The following is a 23,481-nucleotide window of genomic DNA, read 5'->3' on the forward strand; positions in this document are numbered from 1 at the left end:
TGTGTTGGGCTTAAATATGACCAACTTGCCACCAATTTAGTGGTATTTGTTTGATCTATTTCATCGCTCTGACAGGAGACCAAATTCTAAAAATGTAGTATTTATAAAATGAATGGGCTTCATGAAATATTTTTTTTACGGTGCTGTACACCTGATAAGTGCCCAGAAAATAAAAGTCATACATGCTCACTTGAGTGAATTCTTCATCCAATTTGGCAAACATTTTTGAATGTTTACAAAATGATGGGTCAGCGCCTTCATTCCAGGTACTCACCGATGTCACAAGACACCCACATGCATGAACCAACCCTCCATATGAGGCAGAAGGAAAGAAGTGCTATGAGAATAGAGAAGAAACCAGTAATTCTCAGCAACACAGAAAATCTGAGTAAACTTTCATTCCACGTACTTTATTGTTTGATCACTCCTATGTTTACACTCACAAGCCTTGTAACAGCAGGGGTGTGGCAAAGGGAAGTTCAAGGATTAGTGTTCCATTTGCACATACAATCCCCATTCCTCCATAAATTTCATGAGATAGACTTCACTTTCTTCTGATGGCTCATTTAGAGCCTGCTCCTCATAGAGTCTAGACAAAAGGCCCTCCTCCGTGAACTCCTCGTACTCAGGATGTGAGCATCCCTCTGAGTCATGTTCAAAGCTAGAGAATGACGGCATGCACAGCCTACCAGTCCGAGGGTCCCAATCCACCAGTGTGGTGGAGGACTTTTCATCTGGCTCCTTTCTCGTGTCTGGGTGCTCCCACTGCCGCTGGTCCAAGTCTCGCAGCTGAGGGACGTAGGAATACAGTGGTGTGGGGGAGCCCACGTCGGTCAGAGCTGCCTGTTGCTCAAAGAATTGTCCTGGGAGGGACACCTCCTCCTGCAGATTGAGGTCGTGATCTCCAGGCCCCACACACATGTCAGCAGTTCTTACCGCATACTCATATTCACCTGTGGGCATTGTCCTGCTGGGTGATTCTTGCTGAGTTAGGGGCAGACCCTTGGTTGTTTCCTCAGAGTTACAGAAAATGTCCACCAAATGTACAGCATACCCCAATTGTTTCACCTCCATTTCTGCCTGATGTGGCTCCTGGTCTTGGTGGGGCTCATTCAGATCCCATACATCGTTGCCTTTTTCCATTACACTTAAATCCTTCTGAGAAATTTTAGAATCCTCCAAAATATTGAGGGTGATAAAATTAAGCACAATTTGCTCAGCGGGTACAAAGAATCTTTTGTCAAACTCATTTCCATAAATCAAAATCTGTAAAGACAGAAGAGAACGGTTTTCACCTTTTCACTTGAGAGAGACACGAAAAACAGCTGTTAAGTAGAACTTATACTGTCATCACATAGTTCTAAAGACCTATTCTTACCAACTCATGGAAGTGAAAGTTATTCTTGGAATAAACAGAAAGCCTCATTCACATGGAGGCAAGAGACCCAAGACATACAAAAAAGGCATATGGAAGTGCAAAGTGGTTCCCGGGGGGTGTGTATCAAGTCCAAAGATCTGGGTGTCATTGCCCCCTTCCCTACCTGGCCCAGGGAGTTCAGGGCAGTTATTTAATTTCTTGAGGCTCAGTTTTTAATTCTGTAAACTCAGAATTTCTGTCACGTATGAAGCGGCGAGCACTGAGTGAGATAGTTTGGAAACTGCTTTGTTAATTACTGTTGACGACATATTTGTCAGGTGGCAGTGGTTACCTGTGCTCCCAGACCTGACTGGGACATGCCCTGGACATGAAATGTGGACGGTCATAAAAATTGGATGTAAAGAGGGAAAGAGACACATGAGTAGGGATGGTTTTCCTCACTTCCCCCCTCTACCATTCTAATCATACTGTAATGAGGCCAAAAAGGGCACTCCATGTGCCAGGTTATGGCCGACATACTCTAAATCATGTCACCCAGGAAAACTGGGTGGAGATTAAACTGGTACTGGGGATAAGTGGAAGGTGCCCTTTGAGATGGCCTGTCATGAGCTGTGTTTCAATCCTCACTGTGCACCCCCTGATGTGATTTAACATCACAAAACAGGACCTTTAGCCTCATTCTTTTCAACATTTGGCTTCAGAAAGTGACATGTGCTCAATTCTCCTGGGATTGTTCCTCCCAGGTAGGTATCCCTCTGCCATAGGAAGCTACCTCTGAACCCTAAAAGCAGGCAGAACAAGAGAAACATTTAAAAACCAAACTAACAGGAATACATGTATGCATCATGCATATGTAAACGTTATATTTTATTAATTTGCAGATAAATTATTTTTGTGGTTAAAATATGCCCAGCTCATGGGAAACCTTCAGTGTACCGTCCAGAAGTATAGGTTTATTCCATCTTAATATTTTCCTGCTCTCCTTGCTGTGAATGCCTGTCCTGGCCATTTCCCTCCAAAATGTGTTCCCATTCCACACTGTCTCCAGCCCTACATCCCACTCTCCTCTTGCAGACTCTCCTCTTTGTTCCCTGGACAACTGCAGAGTCTCCTAGCTGCTTTTTTTGTTTCTAATCTTACTTCCTCCAACGTTATCTTAAACCCTCTCCATCTGGGTCTAAAACACGATATTGACCTTGACGCCCCCTACTCAAAACCCTACAGAGAGTTCTCTTTTCGAAGAGAATGCAAAGCCCAAGTTCATTAGAATAACACCCAATTCTCCTGTTACCTGGCCCTCCCCCTCCTTCCCACTCTCACTTCTGTAGCTCCTTATCAGCAACCTGTGGTCAAGCAGTATCATGTGGTTTTCCAAACATCCACTCACCTTGGTTCCCCTGGGTTTTCTGCCAGCAGTAGGTGCTCTAACTCTTACTCCACTTTCATAATCAAAGCCAGTTGTAAATCGTCTCCTGGCCCCCCTGTGGGGTTTCAGCACCCTCCCCCCTCCCTAACTCCCTGAACTTTCACAGTCCTCAGTGCCTGGTTCCATCTTAGCCTTCATGCATCATTTTGAAATACTTGTCCCCAACTTAACCAGAGCCTCTGGAAAGGCATGGATCCTGACTTAAGTTTATTTGTGTACCTCAAGACCTAGTCTAATCTGTTCATTACATGTAAAATCATCGTCAAAGCTGAGGAATCCTTCTCTTTGGTTATGTTACTGAGTGAATCTAGTAGCAAAAGTGTTGTTTAATTCATCAACTCTAAACCCACTCTGCCTGTAAAAGGGACCAGTGTCAGTTCTAAAGTCTCCTTTTCTACTTTTCTGGAAGGGAGTGTGTATGACTCCTGCCACGCTAAGCACTCACCAAATTTGCTGGGTGTTTTTCTTTGCCAACATGGATGTATCTGTACATGAAGTAGCCCATTGCAGAAAAAAGAAACACGGTAACAGATATGGGCAAAACATACCAGAAGATGATTTTAACCCTCAATGCTGATGTCTGGTCTGTAAAAAAAGGGAGGGGGGGATAGAGGGTTATGATTCCATGTGGTGGGAAAATATTGGCAATGTCAGGTGGCTTTGGGCTGATCACTTACATTCAGGAATTCAGTTTTTCATTTATAAATGGAGAAGCTTGTAGGAAAAGTGATAAGGGGTCTCAGAATTCTTTTTTTCATTAATTAATTAATTAATTAATTAATTTATATTGGAGTTCAATTTGCCAACATATAGCATAACACCCAGTGCTCATCTCATCAAGTGCCCACCTCAGTGCCCGTCACCCGGTCACCCCCACCCCCCGCCCACCTCCCCTTCTACCACCCCTAGTTCGTTCCCAGAGTTAGGAGTCTTTCATGTTCTGTCTCCCTTTCTGATATTTCCCACTCATTTTTTCTCCTTTCCCCTTTATTCCCTTTCACTATTTTTTATATTCCCCAAATGAATGAGACCATATAATGTTCAGAATTCTTATTTTCTGACAAGAGCTGGTTTTCAAGAATCATCTGGACTTGTAGACCTCACTGTATGGCTGCATCAACAACCCAATCAGCAGATATTCTGCAGGGAGGGGCAAGGTGGCGGAAGAGTAGGGGTCCTCAACTCACCTGGCCCCACAAACTTACCTAGGTAACTTTCAAAACATCCTGAACACCTATGAATTCGTCATGGGATTTAAAGAGAGAACAGTTGGAACGCTACAGAGAGAAAAGTTTTCACTTCTAACAAGGTAGGAAGGTGGAAAGAAAATAAAAAAGAATCAAGTGTTGGAGGGCCCCGGGGAGGAGGAGGGCCCCGGGGAGGAGCCGGGTGGGTGGGAGCCTCGGGGCAGGAAAGCCCAGGGAAGCGGGGACTTTAAAAATCCGTGCCCGAGTTTTCCTGGACACAAACGTGCTCAGCAGGGAGATTGGGCAGAACCGCAGGAGGGGCAGGGAAGCCTCCAGATCCCCGGGGTCACTATGAGAAGAGGGGCACCCAGGGGAAAGCGCTCAGCCCTGGGGCATCGGGGAGAAGCCAGGGGTCAGGCGGAGGCTCTGGACAGAGGTGGCTGAGCCCCGCTCCCTGTGGGAGAGAGGGCCCTGGGAGCGCAATTCCAGGAGCACAGGGCACCGAACAGACACAGCCAGGATCCTGCGCTCCCCCCGGGACAGGCGGAGTCAGGGAGGGCACAGGACAGCGAGGACGCTCCTGCCGCCGGGCGCCCCTGAGCTGTGCAGGTCAGTGCCCCTTGCTGCCCTGGGAGCACCTAGGCCGGTGCAGACTGGGAGCTGCGGTAGTTACTGGGGGAGCTGACTCCAGAGCTGGAGACCTGGCCCCCACCAGTGTAGTTGTTCCTCCTGGTGTCACCTTGTGCCTGGCACTGGCAGAGGGCGGGGCAGCTCCCCCAGGTACACACACCTGAGAATCAGCACAGCAGGCTCCTCCCCCAGAGACCAGCTGGAAGGACAGGGGAAGAGCAAGTTCTTGACTAAGTAGTGCTAGAAAGCTCCAGGACTGAGGGAAAATAGTATGTAGAACTAGAGGCTCCTTTTTCTTTTCTTCTTTTTTACTTTTTCCATTACAACTCATTCTTATATCAGACTAAAAATTCCCAATATTTTTCTCTTTTCCCACCTTAACTACAGTATTTTACCAGCCAGCTCTTCATTTTTAAGTTTTTTCCTTTTTGACTTTCATATTTCTACAATTACATGTTTTAGATATATTTTCCACTTCTGGATTCCCTTCAATATATTCAATTTAATTTTGGTAGATACGAGATATGGGTTTTTGTTTTTTGTTTTTTCCGCCTCATTTTGTTTTAAAATGGTGGAAGTTAGTACCATCTAAAACATGACCAACATGTACCCAGAACCAAGTGGGACACCGTGATGGTTCATTCTGTGAGATTATATTGTTTTCCTTCCCATTCTGGCCCCCTCTTTTATCTTGTTTATGTTTTTGAGGTCAATGTTGGGGTTTTACATAAGTATTGCTGGTTTATATAAATTTGGGACTGAGCATATTCTAATATACAGAACAAAATACACTCAGAACCAAGAGGATCACCCTCTAGGACCCCTCAGGGAGACTACATTCTTTTTCCACTACCACTTTCTCACCACCAACATCTCCACCCCCCTTTCCTCGTTACTTTTTCTTTGTTTTCAGTTTTTGGCTTCTTACTTATACTACTTTGTTTTATTTATTTTTTTGAAGATTTTATTTATTTATGATAGAGAGAAAAAGAGAGAGAGAGAGAGAGAGAGGCAGAGACATAGGCAGAGGGAGAGAAGCAGGCTCCATGCCAGGAGCCTGACGTGGGGCTCGATCCCGGGACTCCAGGATCACGGCCTGGGCCAAAGGCAGGCGCTAAACCACTGAGCCACCCAGGGGTCCCTCCTATACTACTTTGTTTTAAAATTTGTTTTTCACTTTAGTAGTCTTTTTGTTTTATTTTGTTCCGTCCTTCTTTTTCTTTTATTTTCTGGTCTCTGACCTCTTTGGAATCATCTAGGGTGTATTTTACTTAGGTCATGGTTGATATTTTTGACTCAGCCCACTCATACAGCCACTCTGCACTAGAAGGAAGAATTCACTACAAGAGAAAGAGACTTCATTACTGCAGAATTGAGATCTAATCAGGCCGAAATTAAAAAAAGATTAAATGAGATGCAATCCAAACTGGTTGTTCTAACTGCTAGGGTTAATGAGGTGGAAGAAAGAGTGAGCGACATAGAAGACAAGTTGCTGCTAAGGAAGGAAGCTGAAGAAAAAAGAGAAAAACAATTAAAAGCCCATGAAAAAAGGCTTAGGGAAATAAAGGATTGCCTGAGAAGGAAGAATATACATTTAATTGGGATTCCAGAGAAGGCTGAGAGAGACAGAGGACCACAAAGCATATTTGAACAAATCATAGTGAGAACTTCCCAAATCTGGGGAAGGAAAGAGGCATTCAGATCCAAGAGATAGACAAGACCTCCCCCCAAATCAATAAAAACCATTCAACACCTCAACATTTAATAATGAAACTTGCAAATTTCAAAGATAAAGAGAAAATCCTTAAAGCAGCGCAAGACAAGAGATTCTTAACTTATATGGGGAGAAATATCAGATTAACAGCAGACCTCTCCTCAGAGAACTGGCAGGCCAGAAAGGGCTGGAAGGATATATTCAAGGTCCTAAATGAGAAGAACATGCAGCCAAGAATACTTTATCCAGCAAGGCTCTCATTCAGAATAGAAGGAGAGATAAAGAGCTTCCAAGATAGGCAGAAACTGAAAGAATGTGATCACCAAACCGGCTCTGCAGGAAATATTAAGGGGGACCCTGTAAAAGAAAGAGGAAACCCAAAGAAATAATCCACAAAAACAGGGACTGATTAGGTATTACAATGACACTAAATTCATATCTTTCAATAGTTACTCTGAATGTGAATGGGCTAAATGATCCCATCAAAAGACACAGGGTATGGGACTGGATAAAAAAGCAAGACCCATCTATTTGCGGTCTACAAGAGACTCATTTTAGACCTAAGGACACCTCCAGCCTGAAAATGAAGGGATGGAGAACCATTTACCATTCAAATGATCCTCAAAAGAAAGCTGGGGTAGCAATCCTCATATCAGATAATTAAAGTTTATCCCAAAGACTGTAGTAAGAGATGAAGAGGGACACTATATCATACTTAAAGGGTCTATTCAACAAGAAGACCCAACAAGAACATTCCTCAGCATCTTAAAAACCATCTACGAAAAGCCCACAGCAAATATCATTCTCAATGGGGAAACACTGGGAGCATTTCCCCTAAGATCAGGAAAAAGACAGGGATGTCCACTCTCATCACTGCTATTCAACATAGTACTGGACGTCCTAGCCTCAATAATCAGGCAACAAAAAGAAATAAAAGACATTCAAATTGGCAAAGAAGTCAAACTCTCTTTGCAGATAACATGATACTGTACACAGAAAACCCAAAAGACTCCACCCCAAGATTACTAGAACTCATACAGCAATTCGGCAGTGTAGCATGATACAAAATCAATGCCCAGAAGTCAGTGGCATTTCTATACACTAACAATGAGACTGAAGAAAGAGAAATTAAGGAGTCAATCCCATTTACAATTTCACCCAAAAGCATAAGATACCTAGGAATACACCTAACCAAAGAGGTAAAGGATCTATACCCTAAAAACTACAGAACACTTCTGAAAGAAATTGAGGAAGACACAAAGAGATGGAAAAATATTCCATGCTCATGGATTGGAAGAATTAATATTGTGAAAATGTCAATGTTACCCAGGGCAATTTACACATTTAATGCAATCCCTATCAAAATGTCATGGACTTTCTTCAGAGAGTTGGAACAAATCATCTTAAGATTTGTGTGGAATCAGAAAAGACCCCGAAAGGCCAGGGGAATATTAAAAAAGAAAACCAGAGCCGGGGGCATCACAATGCCGAATTTCAGTTTGTACTACAAAGCTGTGATCATCAAGACAGTGTGGTACTGGCACAAAAACAGACACATAGATCAATGGAACAGAAGAGAGAACCCAGAAGTGGATCCTCAACCTTATGGTCAACTAATATTTGACAAAGCAGGAAAGGCTATCTGCTGAAAAAAAGTCTTCAATAAATGGTGCTGGGAAAATTGGACAGCCCCATGCAGAAGAATGAAACTAGACCAATCTCTTACACCAGACACAAAGATAAACTCAAAATGGATGAAAGATCTGAATGTGAGACAAGAATCCATCAAAATCCTAGAGCAGAACACAGGCAACACCCTTTTTGAACTTGGCCACACCAACTTCTTGCAAGATACCTCCATGAAGGCAAGAGAAACAAAAGCAAAAATGAATTATTGGGACTTAATCAAGATAAGAAGCTTCTGAATAGCAAAAGATACAGTCAACTAAACTAAAAGACAACCTGCAGAATGGGAGAAGATATTAGCAAATGACCTATCAGATAAAGGGCCAGTCCCCAAGATCTAGAAAGAACTTATTAAACTCAACAGCAAAGAAAGAAACAATCCAATCATGAAATGGGCAAAAGACATGAAGAGAAATCTCACAGAGGAAGACATAGACATGGCCAACATGCACATGAGAAAATGCTCCGCATCACTTGCCATCAGGGAAATACAAATCAAAACCACAATGAGATACCACCTCACACCAGTGAGAATGGGGAAGATTAACAAGGCAGGAAACAACAAATATTGGAGAGGATGTGGAGAAAGGGGAACCCTCTTGCACTGTTGGTGGGAATGTGAACTGGTGCAGCCACTCTGGAAAACTGTGTGGAGGTTCCTCAAAGAGTTAAAAATAAAGCTACCCTACCACCCAGCAATTGCACTGCTGGGGATTTACCCCAAAGATACAGATGCAGTGTAATGCCGGGACACCTGCACCCCGATGTTTATAGCAGCAATGTCCACAATAGCCAAACTGTGGAAGGAGCCTCGGTGTCCGTTGACAGATGAATGGATAAAGAAGCTGTGGTCTATGTATACAGTGGAATATTGCTCAGCCATTAGAAATGACAAATACCATTTGCTTTGACATGGATGGAACTGGAGGGTATTATGTTGAGTGAAATAAGTCAATTGGAAAAGGACAAACATTATATGGTCTCATTCATTTGGGGAAAATAAAAATTAGTGAAAGGAAATAAAGGGAAAGGAGAGAAAATGAGTGGGAAATATCAGAGAGGGAGCCAGAACATAAGAGACACCTAACTCTGGGAATTGAACAAGTGGTGGTGGAGAGGGAGGTGGGCGGGGGTTGGGGTGACTGTGTGATAGGCACTGAGGGGGACACTTGGCAGGATGAGCACTGGGTGTTATGCTAAATGTTAGCAAATTGAAGTCCAATAAAAAAATTTAAAAATAAAATAAAGTAAAATAAAATACACACACAAAAAAAAAAAAAGAAAAAAAGAAAAGAAAAGGGAACCCTCCCGGACTGTTGCCGGGAGCGCAAACTGGTGCAACCACTTTGAAGAAGAATATGGAGGTTCCTCAAAATAAAAATAAAATTACCAAAAAAAGAAGACCTAACAATCATGAATATTTATGTCCCTAATGTGGGAGGTTGCCAAGTATATCAGTCAATTAATAACTAAAGTAAAGACAGACTTAGATAATAATACACTAATACTAGTAGACTTCAACATGGCACTTTCAGCAGATATTCCAACATTTTATGTCTGGTTATGAGACTCATGCAGGTCTTATATTTGAAGCTAAGTGTGTCTAATATTCAAGCAACATATACACTTTAAACCCAAAATGGAAACCCTCTTGATAAGATCCTATTAAGCTGCCCCCACTTTTCCATATACGCATTTGACTCAACCTTTTCCAAATATTAAGTAGAAGACAGGAATGTATGGCATCACCTTCTAGACTTTTTGGGTAGGTCTGGAGCTTGGGATGTGTGTAGGGAGGTGGCTGAGCTAGTGTATGCCGAGAGTGGCCAATCTGCTTTGTTTTGTCTTTTGCTTGCTTAGCATTTCAGTTTTCTTTGACATATGGCAAGGAAGCCTTCATTTTAAGGGGAAAGTATGAAAGGATAGAGATTCAAAAATAAAGCTTTTCACTTTCAATAGGTACTCACAAAATCCCCTTTATATTCTTTAGGACAGTTTCATCTTGTGATGGGCTCAGTGAGAGGGAAGAGGAAAGCAGGAGTCTTATCACCATGGCCATCCCACAGCTGGTGATGGGGGAAAAGGTGTGACATTAATTCTAGGACAGCATGTTTGGAAGAGGGAAATGGAGGAATAATGAATCATGAGCCATTTGATGAAGGTAAATGTCAGAGTTTATTTGCAATGTTCAGGTTTTGAGTTCAAGGTCTTCTCACCCTTCAGGAAGAACAAATACACAAATGCCAAGTTCCGAACTCTTTTCTCTCCTAACAGGAATGACAGTCTTCAGCCAAATTCAGAAAAAAATGAAGAGACAAAAGGAAAGAGAAAGAAGCAATGTAAGTGAGGGAGTAACTGTGGATTTGCTGATCCCAGATGCTTTTGCAGCCAGTGAGTGATATCTGAAAGCAACTTGTGGAGCCTGGAATCTGTATTCCTGAGAGTGAGCAAAAGCTAGCGTCTTCGTGTTTTTAGGGTAATGTTTTGTTTCTAGCACTAAAACTTGATGTTCTGGAGGACCACAGAATTTCTACTGATGAAAGGGATGACAATTAAAAAAAAAGAGGCGTGTAAAAATTCTTAATTGTCATTTTCCCACGGAAGAAGATTATTGGCAAGCAGGTATCAGGACAGGTGGTAAGAGTTCCCCGGGGGGAATGTAAACACACCCTAATGCGGGTCAAGTTCAATGGCAGAGTCCCAGGCTTCTCAATGCACATCTGGTGATGGTTGTCTCCGCTTTTGTCTCAACCTGTTTCTGGTAGATTTGGATTTGTCCAAACTTTGTTTATAATTGCCACACTTCTAGTTTTATCAGATTTCCTTCTCTAGACTAGCTGAGGGTTTTTAAGCATACCTTTCAAAGTGCGGACACACTGCTTCTCAGAAGGCTGAGCAAGACGAGGTGGCCCTGGGACGAAAGATTCCACAAGGATGCAGTACAGAGTGTCTGGCTCCAGCCAGACCAGCACCAGTGTGTGGTTGGTCACACACTGGGACCACTAGGGCAGGGGATGGGAAACAGCAATTAGGGCCAAAGAACTCCAGCACCACCCCAGACAGATAGCTCCAGAAGGAAATAAAACACTGAGATACCACTGAATCTTTCATAATCACTATAAGCTTTTTTTTTCAGCAATATCTTTAAAATAATTTTTTCCTTGAGCTCAGCCGAGCATGGTCAGGAAATGGAACCATTCTGGGAACAATTTTAAATAATAATGTAAGGACAGATTTCTTGCTCAACCTTGCCCTGTGTTCTCACTGACATTTCTTTCTTTCTTGGAGAGTAACTGACAGATCATATGCAAGACAAAGTTCTCCATCAAAGTGAGGTGGACAGTCGTTCTACACCCAACAGCAACATCACACCCCACTGACAGAGTTTCTGTAAGGGAAATCTGAAGAGCACTGTTGAGAATTTTACAGATCAATTTCCACTGTATCTTGTCTAGCATGTCTTTGAATATCACATCTTCCCAGATTCCCGTGCCTCAGGGCTGCTTATTCAGCATTAGCTACAGAAAGTCACCAGATTAGAGGCCCCCATTCCATTCCAGACTTACCATTCTATTGGATTTAGTATTATATATGGACACATTATACTTCAGGTTGGAGTATATCTGTCGCATGGAAATAGAACTTTCTTCTGGACTTCTCTTCCACTTCTCTGGAGCCGTCAGGACAATAGAAATGGATTTCTCATCTGTAGTCAAAGCAACCCTTGGTGGTCCAATTTGTGCTTAAAGGGGTGGGGAGAGGGAGGTATCATGTTCACATGTAGAAATCACTATGTATGAAACTACAGTATAATCCTACTGGAATCAAAGCCCTAAAGCTACCTTCTTAGTTGAGATGACTCAGAATGCTCTAAGGTTTTGCCACATCTTGAAACAGTCATTTCACACCCCTGACACAATATTAAAACACAAAATTCAAGTATGTATTTACTTAGTTCCTAGTCCCATGGATGAACAGATGGTAAACACAATTAAAAGTGTTTACAACACTCCTGTGACTTGAAAAATTGGTGATCAATAACATTAATATGATTTAATAAGTGGTGGAAATCAGCCATGGAGGAATGAAGCAGTGTTAAAGACTTTTGAAGATGTGATTGGAATGATCTAGAGCAGAGGCTTACAAAGTTTTATCATAAAGGTACAGATAGGAAGTATTTTAGGCTCTATAGGCATATGATCTCTGTTGCAATTCTTATTTATATCCATGTAAAAATCATTCTTAGCTCTTGGCCTACAGATAAATGGAAAGGGGCAGTGCCACACTAAGAAGGGCATCTGAAGAGAGGTTCCAACTCCAGGACTGGAGGAGCACTAGTAAGCATTAGGAGCATTAGGGCAGCTCTGAGTGGGTCCTCTACGGCTGAATCAGCACAGAACAAGACATGGAAAAATTTAAAGAGCAAATATCAGGAAGATGTTGCCTGAATTCTGAGTTACACCTAGAAATGATGTCATCACACTAACCTGTTCATAACAAGAAGAGACTTAGTTTGGCAAGCAGAACAATCTTGTGTCAATCTTGTGCACCTATATCCATGGTGTATAAACCCACAGCAATGAAAAAAAAACTGTCAGTTCTTCAAATTACAGTCTTCACTAAATAATGAAACAAAATTGAATTTTGATAATATTGGCATCTAATGTTAATTTTGGATCTGGTAGAGATCTTAGGGATGACTCAGCCAAACCTCTCCTTATAAAGACGAAACTGAGTACTAGCAAGGTGGAGCATTGTGGGCTGGTCACTCTAGCAGCTGAGGGACAGAGAACAGAACAAAGTCACCAGAGCACTGGCCTCTTGGGCAATGCTGTCTGTGAGGCCGAGACGCCACACTTGACGGTCAGATGAACTTGATATTTTCTGTATTTACAGACAATCATGTTACTTACTTTCTAAGAATGGATAGAATCGTCCGGTTTCTGCCCATTTGGAACAATTCGTTTCCCAAATGGCCTTAACTTTGGCATAATATTGATGTTCATAATCAGAAGTTTCCACAGAGAGATCACAGCAGGTCCTATTGATATTTCTACATTCGGATTTACTCAGCCATTTCTTTTGCCCATATCTGCTGAGAAAGAAACTGAATTAATAATGACGTGCCCTCTGTGATCCCAATAGGGGGGAGAAACAGTCATTATACAAAATTGAATGGAAGTTCAGACCTTCACTTCAGAACAAAAGTGCCTGTCATTGAGATAAAAAGAATCCATGTTTGCTGCTAGCAATTTTTTTCATTAGCTGTCAGGAGTATGAGTCAGAATTTCTGCAATCACCTCTCTTTTCTGTGAATTATAATATGGATAGCACATTTTGAGAGCATGTATTTTTTTATTATTCTTGGGTTACAGAAAAATGTACATGTTGTGTGATCAGTTCTTCTAGTAATTATCTATGTAAGATTTTTAGTCCACCATGTCTATGAAGGTCAATTTGATGGGCTATTTTTAGAAATATTAGTCATTTTTTTTCTTGGAAGAAAAATTACCTTGACATTTCCATAAAATTTAAAAATGTACTTGTTATCAAGGGTTCTAGGGAAAATTCACTAGATTGGAGTGCATGCCACAGTAATTATAGTGATGGTGATGATAGTGACTGGGTGTTCATATAGATTTCTCCTTTCTTTATTAAAGACACAACACTCAAAGCAAGTGGGGAGGGGGAAATATTTTTAACAGTTTTCAGGTGGGAGAGACTGAGATGTAGAGAGTTGAAGAGCCACAAAGAGAGACAGGGTTGCATGGGAAGCTATGAAGGGATTAAAGCAGGTGTGCTGGGGTTTTAGAAAGCTAACTGGTGTAGCATGGAGAAAGCAGTGGGGTAGGAGTGGCAGCCTGGGGATCCCTTGAGGGCATACTGCAGTGGTCCAGGTGGAAGATGTAGGTGGCTTGGGCTGGGGTGGTGGCAGTGGAATAGATGACAGGACCAAAGAAAGAAATATTAGGAGACAGGACTTGGTAATGGAGTGTAGGTAAGAGATGAGAGAGATGAAGGTGTTCAGGATGATATATCTTTCCATCTGGGACAGTGGTAACATTTACCAAGATGAGGAATCCTGAGAAATAGGTTTGAGAAATGGGGAGGTGGGGTGGGAGGAAGGGAAGATAACAGGTTCAGCTTTTCACCTGTTGAACCTCAGGTATGTGAAAGATACCCAGATGCGGATGCCCAGTAGGCACTGGGGCTCAGCACAGAGATGTGAGTGGGAGGCAGTGATTTTTGAAATCAAAGGCATGAAATTGTTCATTGAAGGCATAGGTGTGAATAAAATTATCCTGGAGCCACAGCAAAGCCTAAGATACAATTCCAGGATCATCAAGGTTAAAAAGTTGGCTCCAAAGTACAGTTAGAAATAGCAGCTAAAGGGGCATCTGAATGGCTCAGTTGATTGAGCCTCCAATTCTTGGTCCCAGCTCAGGTCTTGATCTCAGGGTTGTGAGTTCAAGCCCCACATGGGCTCCTCACTAGGCATGGAGCCTACTTAAAAAAAAAAAAAAGAAAAGAAATTGCAGCTAAAGAGGGAGAATGAGAAACAGACATTACATAAGTCAAGGCAAGAGCATGTCTTGAGGATGAGGAAATGTGGACTTTCTCAAGTGTTGTCAAAGCTTAAGGGTGTCCTCTCTTTTCATAATATAGCAACAGATTTCCAAAAGACAATGTATCTTGTTTCACAAGTACCATACCTGCTGAAAAGACATTAGAAATACAGTTCAGATCTTGTTGACCAACTTTTCCATCAAGCAGTCACCACTGCCTAAGGCTTTCCAACTTTTTTTGGCTGTGAGCCACAAGAAGAAATACATTTTACATTGTGACCCAGCTCCTATAAACATACATATATTTAACATATTAATACAAAGATTTCATAAGATGATATTTAAACTTTACTACATGCCATGAATTCAGTTATTGTCCATTCCAATCTACTTCACACCATTCCAGTCCTTTCCATTAAAAATAATGCTAGCTATGTTCTTCAAAATTAATTTCATGGTCCATCAACAAGTCTTGACTTACAGTTTGGCAAATATCGCCCTCACCGATTTGATCTCCTCTCCCCTAATTTCCTTACTCTGCCAAGGGTAGGGCAGCTTTCCATGACAGAGTTCGATGGAGGAGAAAATACTCTTTACTGGATTCTGAGCATTATGCTCTGTACGCCTGATAAACTGATAGACATAAATCATTCAATGACGACTTCAGTAATGATGTTAATGCATGACAAAAAGTCATGTGAGGCCCTCAATGGTCTCTGACTATTTTCTGCTAATTCCATAAAGCTTTTATCAAGTGCTTATTAAGTTATTATGTATTGGGACTAATGCTTAGGATTTCTATGCCTTATCTCATTTAATTATCCTAATGACCCTACGAGGCAGGTGCCATTATTTTCACCCCATTTTATGGATAAGGAAACAGACTCAGTGAGATTAAGGAACTGCTCAAGTTGATATGACTAATAACAGGCATATCTGGGATTTGAACCACATTTCAAAGCTTGGGCCACAGCTTGTGCATGTAAAACTGCACTATATATTTTCTGCATTAAATTCTTTTGGCAGGTAGAATTCAAACTTTTGTTAAAATTCATTTTTTACTTGGAAACAAACTTCACTCCAAAGTGTAAAAGCATAATGTGTAACTTGCCCAAGGTTACCTGGCTAAGTTCACAGCCTGGCTACAAACCAAGGACTGTGTGACCTTGGAGCTGAGGTTGGAGTCCTACTGGTGACACAACACTGCCCTGTATTCCTGTCCATCTTGGACATGCATAAGCATGTAAGACCTCCAATATGGCAAGTTTCTTTTTCAATACTCATTCTTGAAAGTTGTACTATCTCCATTATTTGCTCTCATAGAGTAATGATGACTCAATTTTTTTGTTAGCCTTTTTAGAATCAAATAAACATGTAAAGGACAGAACAAGCTCATTGCTTCACCTAATAGAAAAGGAATCCAGGGCAAACTCAAGAGCCATTTCTTTTTGCAGAGTGACATCTTCTTTCCTAAAACACTTTCAGAGAAACTCCTCGAAAATGAAAATAAGGTCATTGTGAAGAGCTGCTGAAGTATTTCACTGCCTTTAAGGATCAGAATATATTTTTCTTAGAGAACAATGATTTTGGTGTTCTTTTTGTAAATAGGGTACTTTTAAAAAATTCAAACAATCAGAAATGTGTAATCAAGAGAGAAACAAATCACTCTAAAACCTATTTGCCTGAAACATTTGGCATTCATAATTCTGGACAACTCATTATGCTTCTTTATTCACATAGGAATGATTAAATAGCTGTACACACAGACAGTAACTAGATCATACCATACTTATGGTTTTAATCAAAGTTGTAAATTTAACCTGATTTGAATTTATATTTTCTCAAGATTCTATTATCTATCTATCTATCTATCTATCTATCTATCTATCATCTATCTATCTATCGAGTATGAGTGGGGAGAGAAAGAATCCCAATCAGATTCCATGCTGAATTTGGAACCCAACCCTGAGCTCAATCCCAGAACTCTGAGATCATGACCTGAGCCAAAATCAAGGAGTCAGACACCTAACCAACTGAGCTACCCAGCTGCCCCCTGATTTGAACTTTAATAAAAAAAGAAATTGAAGTGAAATTAAAGGAATTGCTGTAGTTCACGTGTTTTATCACAAGAGACATTAGTTCCTAAAAGATCTTTTAAATTAAGAAAATAGTTTATAAAAATATTGAGAGTTTAGTTATCAAGATGATGAAATATTTTCATTTTAGATCACATTTAATGGCTTCCTGCTATGAAACTCAGTACACTTATAGTTTTTTTTCCCATCTTCTAATCTGTTATATTATTGTTTAGGTTTCAAGCATTTACAAGAAAGTTCAATAACCACATTTCCTATCATTATTTAGCCTCAGTTCTTCACTTAGATGGTCTCAATATGCGTAGCAGTCTTTCCACAATAACAAATAATCTTGTCAGTACTAAGGTCTTTGTTCAGGTTCATCTTTACCTCTTTCAGCGGATATCATCTTTAGTTAGTGGTTTTCTCCCCCTCAAGAAGATCTCAGGGGAGTGCTATCCTGACATCTCGCTTGCTTGAAAATACATCTGTTGAACTTGATAAGAATCCTAGATTACACCCCTTTTTCCCTCAGAGGATGTATCACTGTCTTTTGTTGAGTGTTGCCAGACACAAATCATCCTCTCCCCTGCCCCCCTTGAGCCTTGCTTTTGCTATGACAGTCATAAAGTATTTCATCTTCTTCAAGTTCAGAACCTCACCAGGATAGGTCTTCCTATTGTTTTTATTACATTTTCCTGGACTGAGCATGCATTTACAATGCACAATTCCAGAGAGTCCAGAGAGTCATTATCACTTGTTCAGTTACTACTATCAGTTAGCCATAGGGTTTTACTCTCTATATAATATTTTGATCTTCCATCTTTTCCCTAAGCTCCACCCACTTGCTTAAAAAAAATTCTTTCTCTTGTATTAGAATCTTTAACTTAATCTTTAATCTTTAACTGCTTTTTTCTCTCTCTTTCTTCTCTCCCTTCCTTTCCTCCTCTCCCTTCCCCTCCACTCCCCTCCCCTCTCCTCCTGTCCCCTCCCCTCTCTTCTCCTTTCCTTTCCTTCAGATTTACCATTAGAGATTATGTGTATGGACTCAAACTCTGAACAATTATTCATCTGAATTTTTCTCCTATTTCCATGAGAAAGCTTTTCAGGAACTTTTCAGTGTGTGTGTGTGTGTGTGTGTGTGTGTGTGTGTGTGTGTGTGTGTGTATGTCTTTCTCCTTCCCAGTAATAATGGAGAGATGCTATGCCAGACTCTTTGGGACTATTACTCTTTGAACAGGGCCAGCTATTTACTGAATATTAGGCAAATGGGTATAGGAGTGAGGGTGTGTCACACACCTGTTCTCCAAATCATATCATTTCCTTTGCTGGAGAGCCTGCCCATCCTCAAGTTTTGGAACTGCAGGAAGCTGATGTGCCACAAGGCACATTAGTGACATCACAGTCCCTAGGGTGCCTCCCAGCCACCATCATACAAGCCATCTCACTGCTTGTGCATTCACTTTAACAGGGCGACTGGCCCCTCTACAGGGAATGTGTAACTTGAACGTGATTTCCCTTTCAGCTCTTCCTTCTCTGACATTCTGTGGCACCAAACTGGGGCTCATGGGGACATTTCCTTAATTTCTGGTAGGAGAAATCCTTAGATTCACATCCTTAGACTGTACTGTAACATTTATTCTTATGAAATTATGTTCTACTGTTGGAGTTCAATAAGGTAGATTCACTTTCAGTTTCTGCAGCTGTTTTCCTTCAGATTTCACAGTACTTGGCTTGTAGGTTCCACAGCTTGTGGCTTGGGGTTTGGTCGTTTCCTTTGTTTCTCTGAAGATGGGCATCATCTATGTGCTTTGCATTCTTTCTTGCTTGCAATGAGTTTTGCGGGACATGTGAAATGTGAAAATGTCCATTCACTACTACCTTTTATAGGAAGAGCTAGTAGCACAGACTTCTACACTCAGTTTCACTTAAAAATGTCTGTAATTCCAATAAGTTTAGACATTTCAGAGATGATGGATTTCCTTGTTTTCTCAGCCAGGGAATAACATTTTGACCAATTTCTTTTCCCCATTTAAGTAACTTTCCCTCACTTAATCACCCAATGTTTCTATCTTCACCAAGAAATGGTTTTCTAATTTAATCTAACAGAACATCCCAAGAAAATTTAGCATAGAATATATAAAACTTTTCTTTTCCCACTTGTTTAGTACAATAGATGGTTTATCTTTGCACAGTTAACAGGTATCTGAATCTTATGTTTATAAATTAGCCAAAAGGAAAAGAACCAACTTACATAAAATACTGCACAGTGTAAGTAACTTCAGCCCCTTGTAGGCCCTCTGGTGGACTCCACTGTAGGATATTCTTCATGTTTATGGATAAGAAGGTAATATTCGTAGGCTTGGGTAAGCCACCAGAGATGCAGAGAACTGAAAAAGGAGTAGAGAGGAATCAGGGTCTTAAAGGAGAAAAAGGAAAACATAACCCCTGTGGTAGATGGTATTCAGACATGGCCCCAACAAGGTGCACCTTCCAGTACTCATGTCCTATTTATTTCCTCCTAAACCTAGGCTGACCCCATGACTTACTTCAACCAATGGAATGTGGCAGAAGTAACTCTGGGACTAAGTCTTAAGAACATCTGGCAGTATCTATTTTTGCTCTTTTGAAAGTCCTGAGCTGGGGATCCCTGGGTGGCTCAGCGGTTTAGGCCCTGCTTTTGGCCCAGGGCGTGATCCTGGAGTCCCAGGATTGAGTTCCACATCAGGTTCCCTGCATGGAACCTGCTTCTCCCTCTGCCTGTGTCTCTGTCTCTCTCTCCCTCTGTGTCTCTCATGAATAAATAAATAAAATCTTAAAAAAAAAAAAAAAAAAAAAAAGGAAATCCTGAGCTGCCATCTAAAAAGCTGGGCCACTCTGCTGGAGAAATCACAAGAGGCCATGCACAGAGGGAAATGTTCAGTTGTCCTAGCTGAGCCTAGCATTCCAACCAGGAGGCCAGAATGAAGCCACTTCTGCCATAGATGAAGCTGCATGAGACTCCAAATGAGACCAGCAGAAGAAGCATCTAGCTGAGCCCCAGCTAATCCTCAGATTTGTGAGAAATAATAAAATGACTGTTTTAAATCATTTTGGGCTAGGTTGTTAATGTGTCAGCAGATAACTGAAACAATCCCCTTATTAGATACAGAAATCAAATTTAGGATAAATGGCCCTGAAAGTCTCAAGTTTTGGAGGCTGGTGTTAGGGTTAGCTTTATTAAAGGATATAATAAAGCAATTATTGGAAAAGAAACCAGTGAAAGAAGACAATGTATTTAATTAAATGCGGATATGTTCACACAACTGTGATCTAAGAAAACTGTATCCTAGAGGATTAATTTGTAGAAATCTGCTGTAGAAAAACAATAAAGAATTGAGATACTACCAACAAATTAAGTAAAGGACAAAAGGAAAGTGGAGGATAATTTCTTATAGAAGAAAACAAGGATCATCTTTGAATTAAATTTAAAAAATCACTGGTAACATGCAAGAATCAAAATGTTAATTTAAAATATTGGAGAGATCACAAAGTCCTGGGTAATAAACAATCAGATTTTAGGAAGAACATATCTTATCAGAAATATGCATATTTTAGTCAATGGACTGGAAAATAACAAATTTTGATACTGCAAACCAACCTTAGGAAATGAAATTTAGCTAAGTCACCAAAAACTGGTCTAATCTTAGCTACAGTCCCATAATTCTTGTGTGAATTACCTGGGACTAATGTCAGTTTATCCTTGGGATAAAACTAATTTCTCAGCTAAGATTAGCTCTATATAATGTATTGTAATCCCACAAACCAAATGAAAAGAAAGAAAAAAATTATTTGCTTTAAAATTAAACTTTGTAATGTAACTCTAATTCTAACTCAAAATAAGCTCTTTAATGCATAGCAGAGTAACCAATATATAGGTGGTTGAGTGTTTGTTTGGGTGTGTATACATATGCTATATTTGTAATGGCTTCTGCTTTCAACCTTGATCATTTTTTTAAATATCTCTGTTTTATTTTTAATAAGAAGGTTAAATACTCAAGGAGAAGCAGTATCAGCTGATCACTGTGTGGGTTTGTATCTAGTAGGAGCAGAGAATATCTCAAAAAGACACAGCCTGCCCAATGTCTGTCTCTCTATCCTTCTAACTCTTTGGAGCCTTTGTGTATCAACTGTTTTTTTTTTTTTCTGGAGATCATATGCCAGAAAATAATTATCAGTGACTTAATACTGCTCTGTGCTACCAATAGGTTCTGATTTTTAATCAGATATTTGAGTACGAAGCTGAGAACATGGGGAGGCAGTGCCATGAAGCATCATATTTCCCAACCCTTCAAAAGTGAGGAACACTTTTAACACAAAAAGTTCCAACGGTCTTTTCATATCTAAAACCTGTCATTCTCTACATTTATATGACACATGCACGTGAAGAGTAGTTAGCATCTTGTAAGAAAATTAAAATAGACAATGTATTATAATATCACAGATGGAAGATATTACCAAAACATAGCTCCATAGAACTAACTGATAAGAAACTAGGATATTCCAGTTTGTGGCAACTTGAGTTTGGAGATATAAAACACAAGTTATGTTAGATATTATAGTCCAGACATATGTCCCAATGTTTAATCTATATAAATCTTTATCTTTGCCGACATCGATTTTGGCTTTAAAAAATTATTTATTTATTTATTTATTTATTTATTTAGAAAGAGATCATGCACAGGTGAACGTGTGTGGTGGAGAGGAGTAGAGAGGAAGGGAGAGGGAAGAAGGAAAAGAATTTCAAGCTGACTCCACATTGAGGACAGAGCGTGATGGGAGGGAGGGGGTGCTGCATCTCAAGAGTCAGAGACCATGACCTGAGCTCAAACCAAGAGTGGGTTGTTTAATGGACTGAACCACTCAGGTGCCCTTCTGCTTATCTTTAATGTAAGTATATGATTTACAGAATTCTTAAAATGCCTAAATCATACTCAAAACAGTTTTAAGAAATAACCTGGAAAAAAATGGATTACTCATTTCAAGTTAATGTAACTTAATTTCCTTGGTCATTGTTATTAGGAGGAAACAAAGCAATTTTGCTATTCTGAAATGAACTATGCTCTGGAATGTGCTGTCAATTGTTAATGTTCATTGGTTTAACAGACATCTTGATTCATGTTTTATATTTGTTTAAATGATCCTCCAGAAATGCTCTTCTAATTATCAAAATAAGTTAAAGAAAATTAATAGTGAGCAATAACATTAAAACATTAAACATTTTTTCTCATGTCATTCTATTTTTTGAAAAGAAAATGTATTTCATTGCAAATGTTATGAAATGCATGCACATGCAACTCCTCTGCAAGTCTACATTATGGGTAAATCACATGTATCACCACAATTTGGGTAGCTACCCTCCAAATAGCCCTTGATAATCCCCTCCTCCTGGCATTCACAGCCTGTAAATCCCCTTCCACATTGTATCTGGGTTAGTCTCTGTGTTTTAATAGTTTGCTTTTATCTTTATTAAACAAAAATTAAAAACCCAGTGAAAAGACTGGAAATTTATTAGCCTTTTAGTAGCAAGCGAAGATTGCAGCGACATTTTTTTGGATTTTTTTAAAGATAATGCTTAGTTAAGCTCACTGTACATTGACAAGGATTCAGAGTAGTGAACACCTTTAATAGAAATACATTTTAAAACGGATATTGTGGTTTGGGACACTATTTCTGGGGAAGGAATATTCCAGCTTTTAGTCCTGCAGAGCCTTTGTTTGATTGACATTATTTATCTGAATACATAAGTGGAAAATTTATCAGTTTGGGATCATTCCCTTGTCATTAAATCAAAATATTATCTAGGAGCTGCTGTACCATGACAAAGGAGGTCACATTCTAGTATCAGCCCATCTCTGTCACCCCAGAGATGGTCTGCTAATTTCTGAACCCTTTTTAATCAGAGCAAATTAAGCCATGTAATCTTCTTTCATCACCCTTATCTCTCTGCTTGTATTTCGGAAATGGATATTTATCAATTTGAGATGAGGGATTGATAGTAATTTGTGTATCTGTATCATTTGTAATATTTGTCAATTATGGAATTTTAATGATCTACCTTTGATCAATGGAAATAGATGCTTTTTGCTGTGGTTAGGTTTGACCTTTCTGCAAAGAAGCCTTCTAAGGACTGGGTTTGTTCTGGTTTCAGTAGGACATGAGAAGTCTTTTGGCATGATTAAAAGTTATATTGATAGTGAGATCTATTCATGACAGACTAAGAAATTTTATTTTAAAAGTAGATACTGAATGTGAATAAAAGCCAATTTGCATAAGACTTTAAAAATATAATACATATCGTGAAAAACCTTTACATGTTATATTTAACTGAAGCAAGGCAAATGGCTAGTATATAATGAAAACAGTAACTAACATTTATTGAAGCTTTGCCATGTGGCTGACACAATTCTATGTGCCTTATACAATCAAATCATACACATTCTCATAACAGCTGTATGGAAAGAACCTCCATTATCATCTCCATTATACAGATGCAGAAACTGAGGCACAGAGAAGTTGTACAAGTTCACACAGCTAGTAAGTGGAGGAGTTGTGTTCAGAACCCATACTCTTAACCTCCTCACTCATCTGCTACCCTTGCAAACTTGCAGATAATCCTTATCTGAATTTAAACAAAAAGACTTATGAGAAAATACATATTATCCCAGATATTCATATATAAAATCATTTAAATATTAATAAATATTAGATATTGATGTAGTCAGTACATTTCTTTAGATCCCACTACAATCTGTAGTAGGAAACTCTTTTTCCTTTTCC

The 23,481-nt window shown here is 40.0% G+C and overlaps 1 protein-coding gene across 3 annotated transcripts in view; it reads right to left on the bottom strand.

Moving 5' to 3' along the window:
- Nucleotides 1-394: 394 nt before the first annotated feature.
- IL20RA (interleukin 20 receptor subunit alpha) overlaps nt 395-23,481 on the bottom strand; it is a 39,757-nt gene continuing 16,670 nt past the window's right edge. For 2 of the 3 annotated variants that reach the window (XM_077894326.1, XM_077894328.1), the window contains exons 2-7: nt 18,917-19,052; nt 12,935-13,116; nt 11,588-11,763; nt 10,879-11,023; nt 3,250-3,389; nt 395-1,266 (exon numbers count right to left, since the gene is read on the bottom strand). In XM_077894326.1, the coding sequence (XP_077750452.1) occupies nt 487-1,266; nt 3,250-3,389; nt 10,879-11,023; nt 11,588-11,763; nt 12,935-13,116; nt 18,917-19,052 (1,559 nt within the window). In that variant the 3' untranslated portion in view covers nt 395-486. The remainder of the gene's footprint in view (nt 1,267-3,249; nt 3,390-10,878; nt 11,024-11,587; nt 11,764-12,934; nt 13,117-18,916; nt 19,053-23,481) is intronic. The other variant, XM_077894327.1, reaches the window with a different exon arrangement.

Source organism: Canis aureus, chromosome 1 (genome assembly GCF_053574225.1).
Source record: "Canis aureus isolate CA01 chromosome 1, VMU_Caureus_v.1.0, whole genome shotgun sequence".
Classification (NCBI taxonomy): Eukaryota; Metazoa; Chordata; class Mammalia; order Carnivora; family Canidae; genus Canis; species Canis aureus.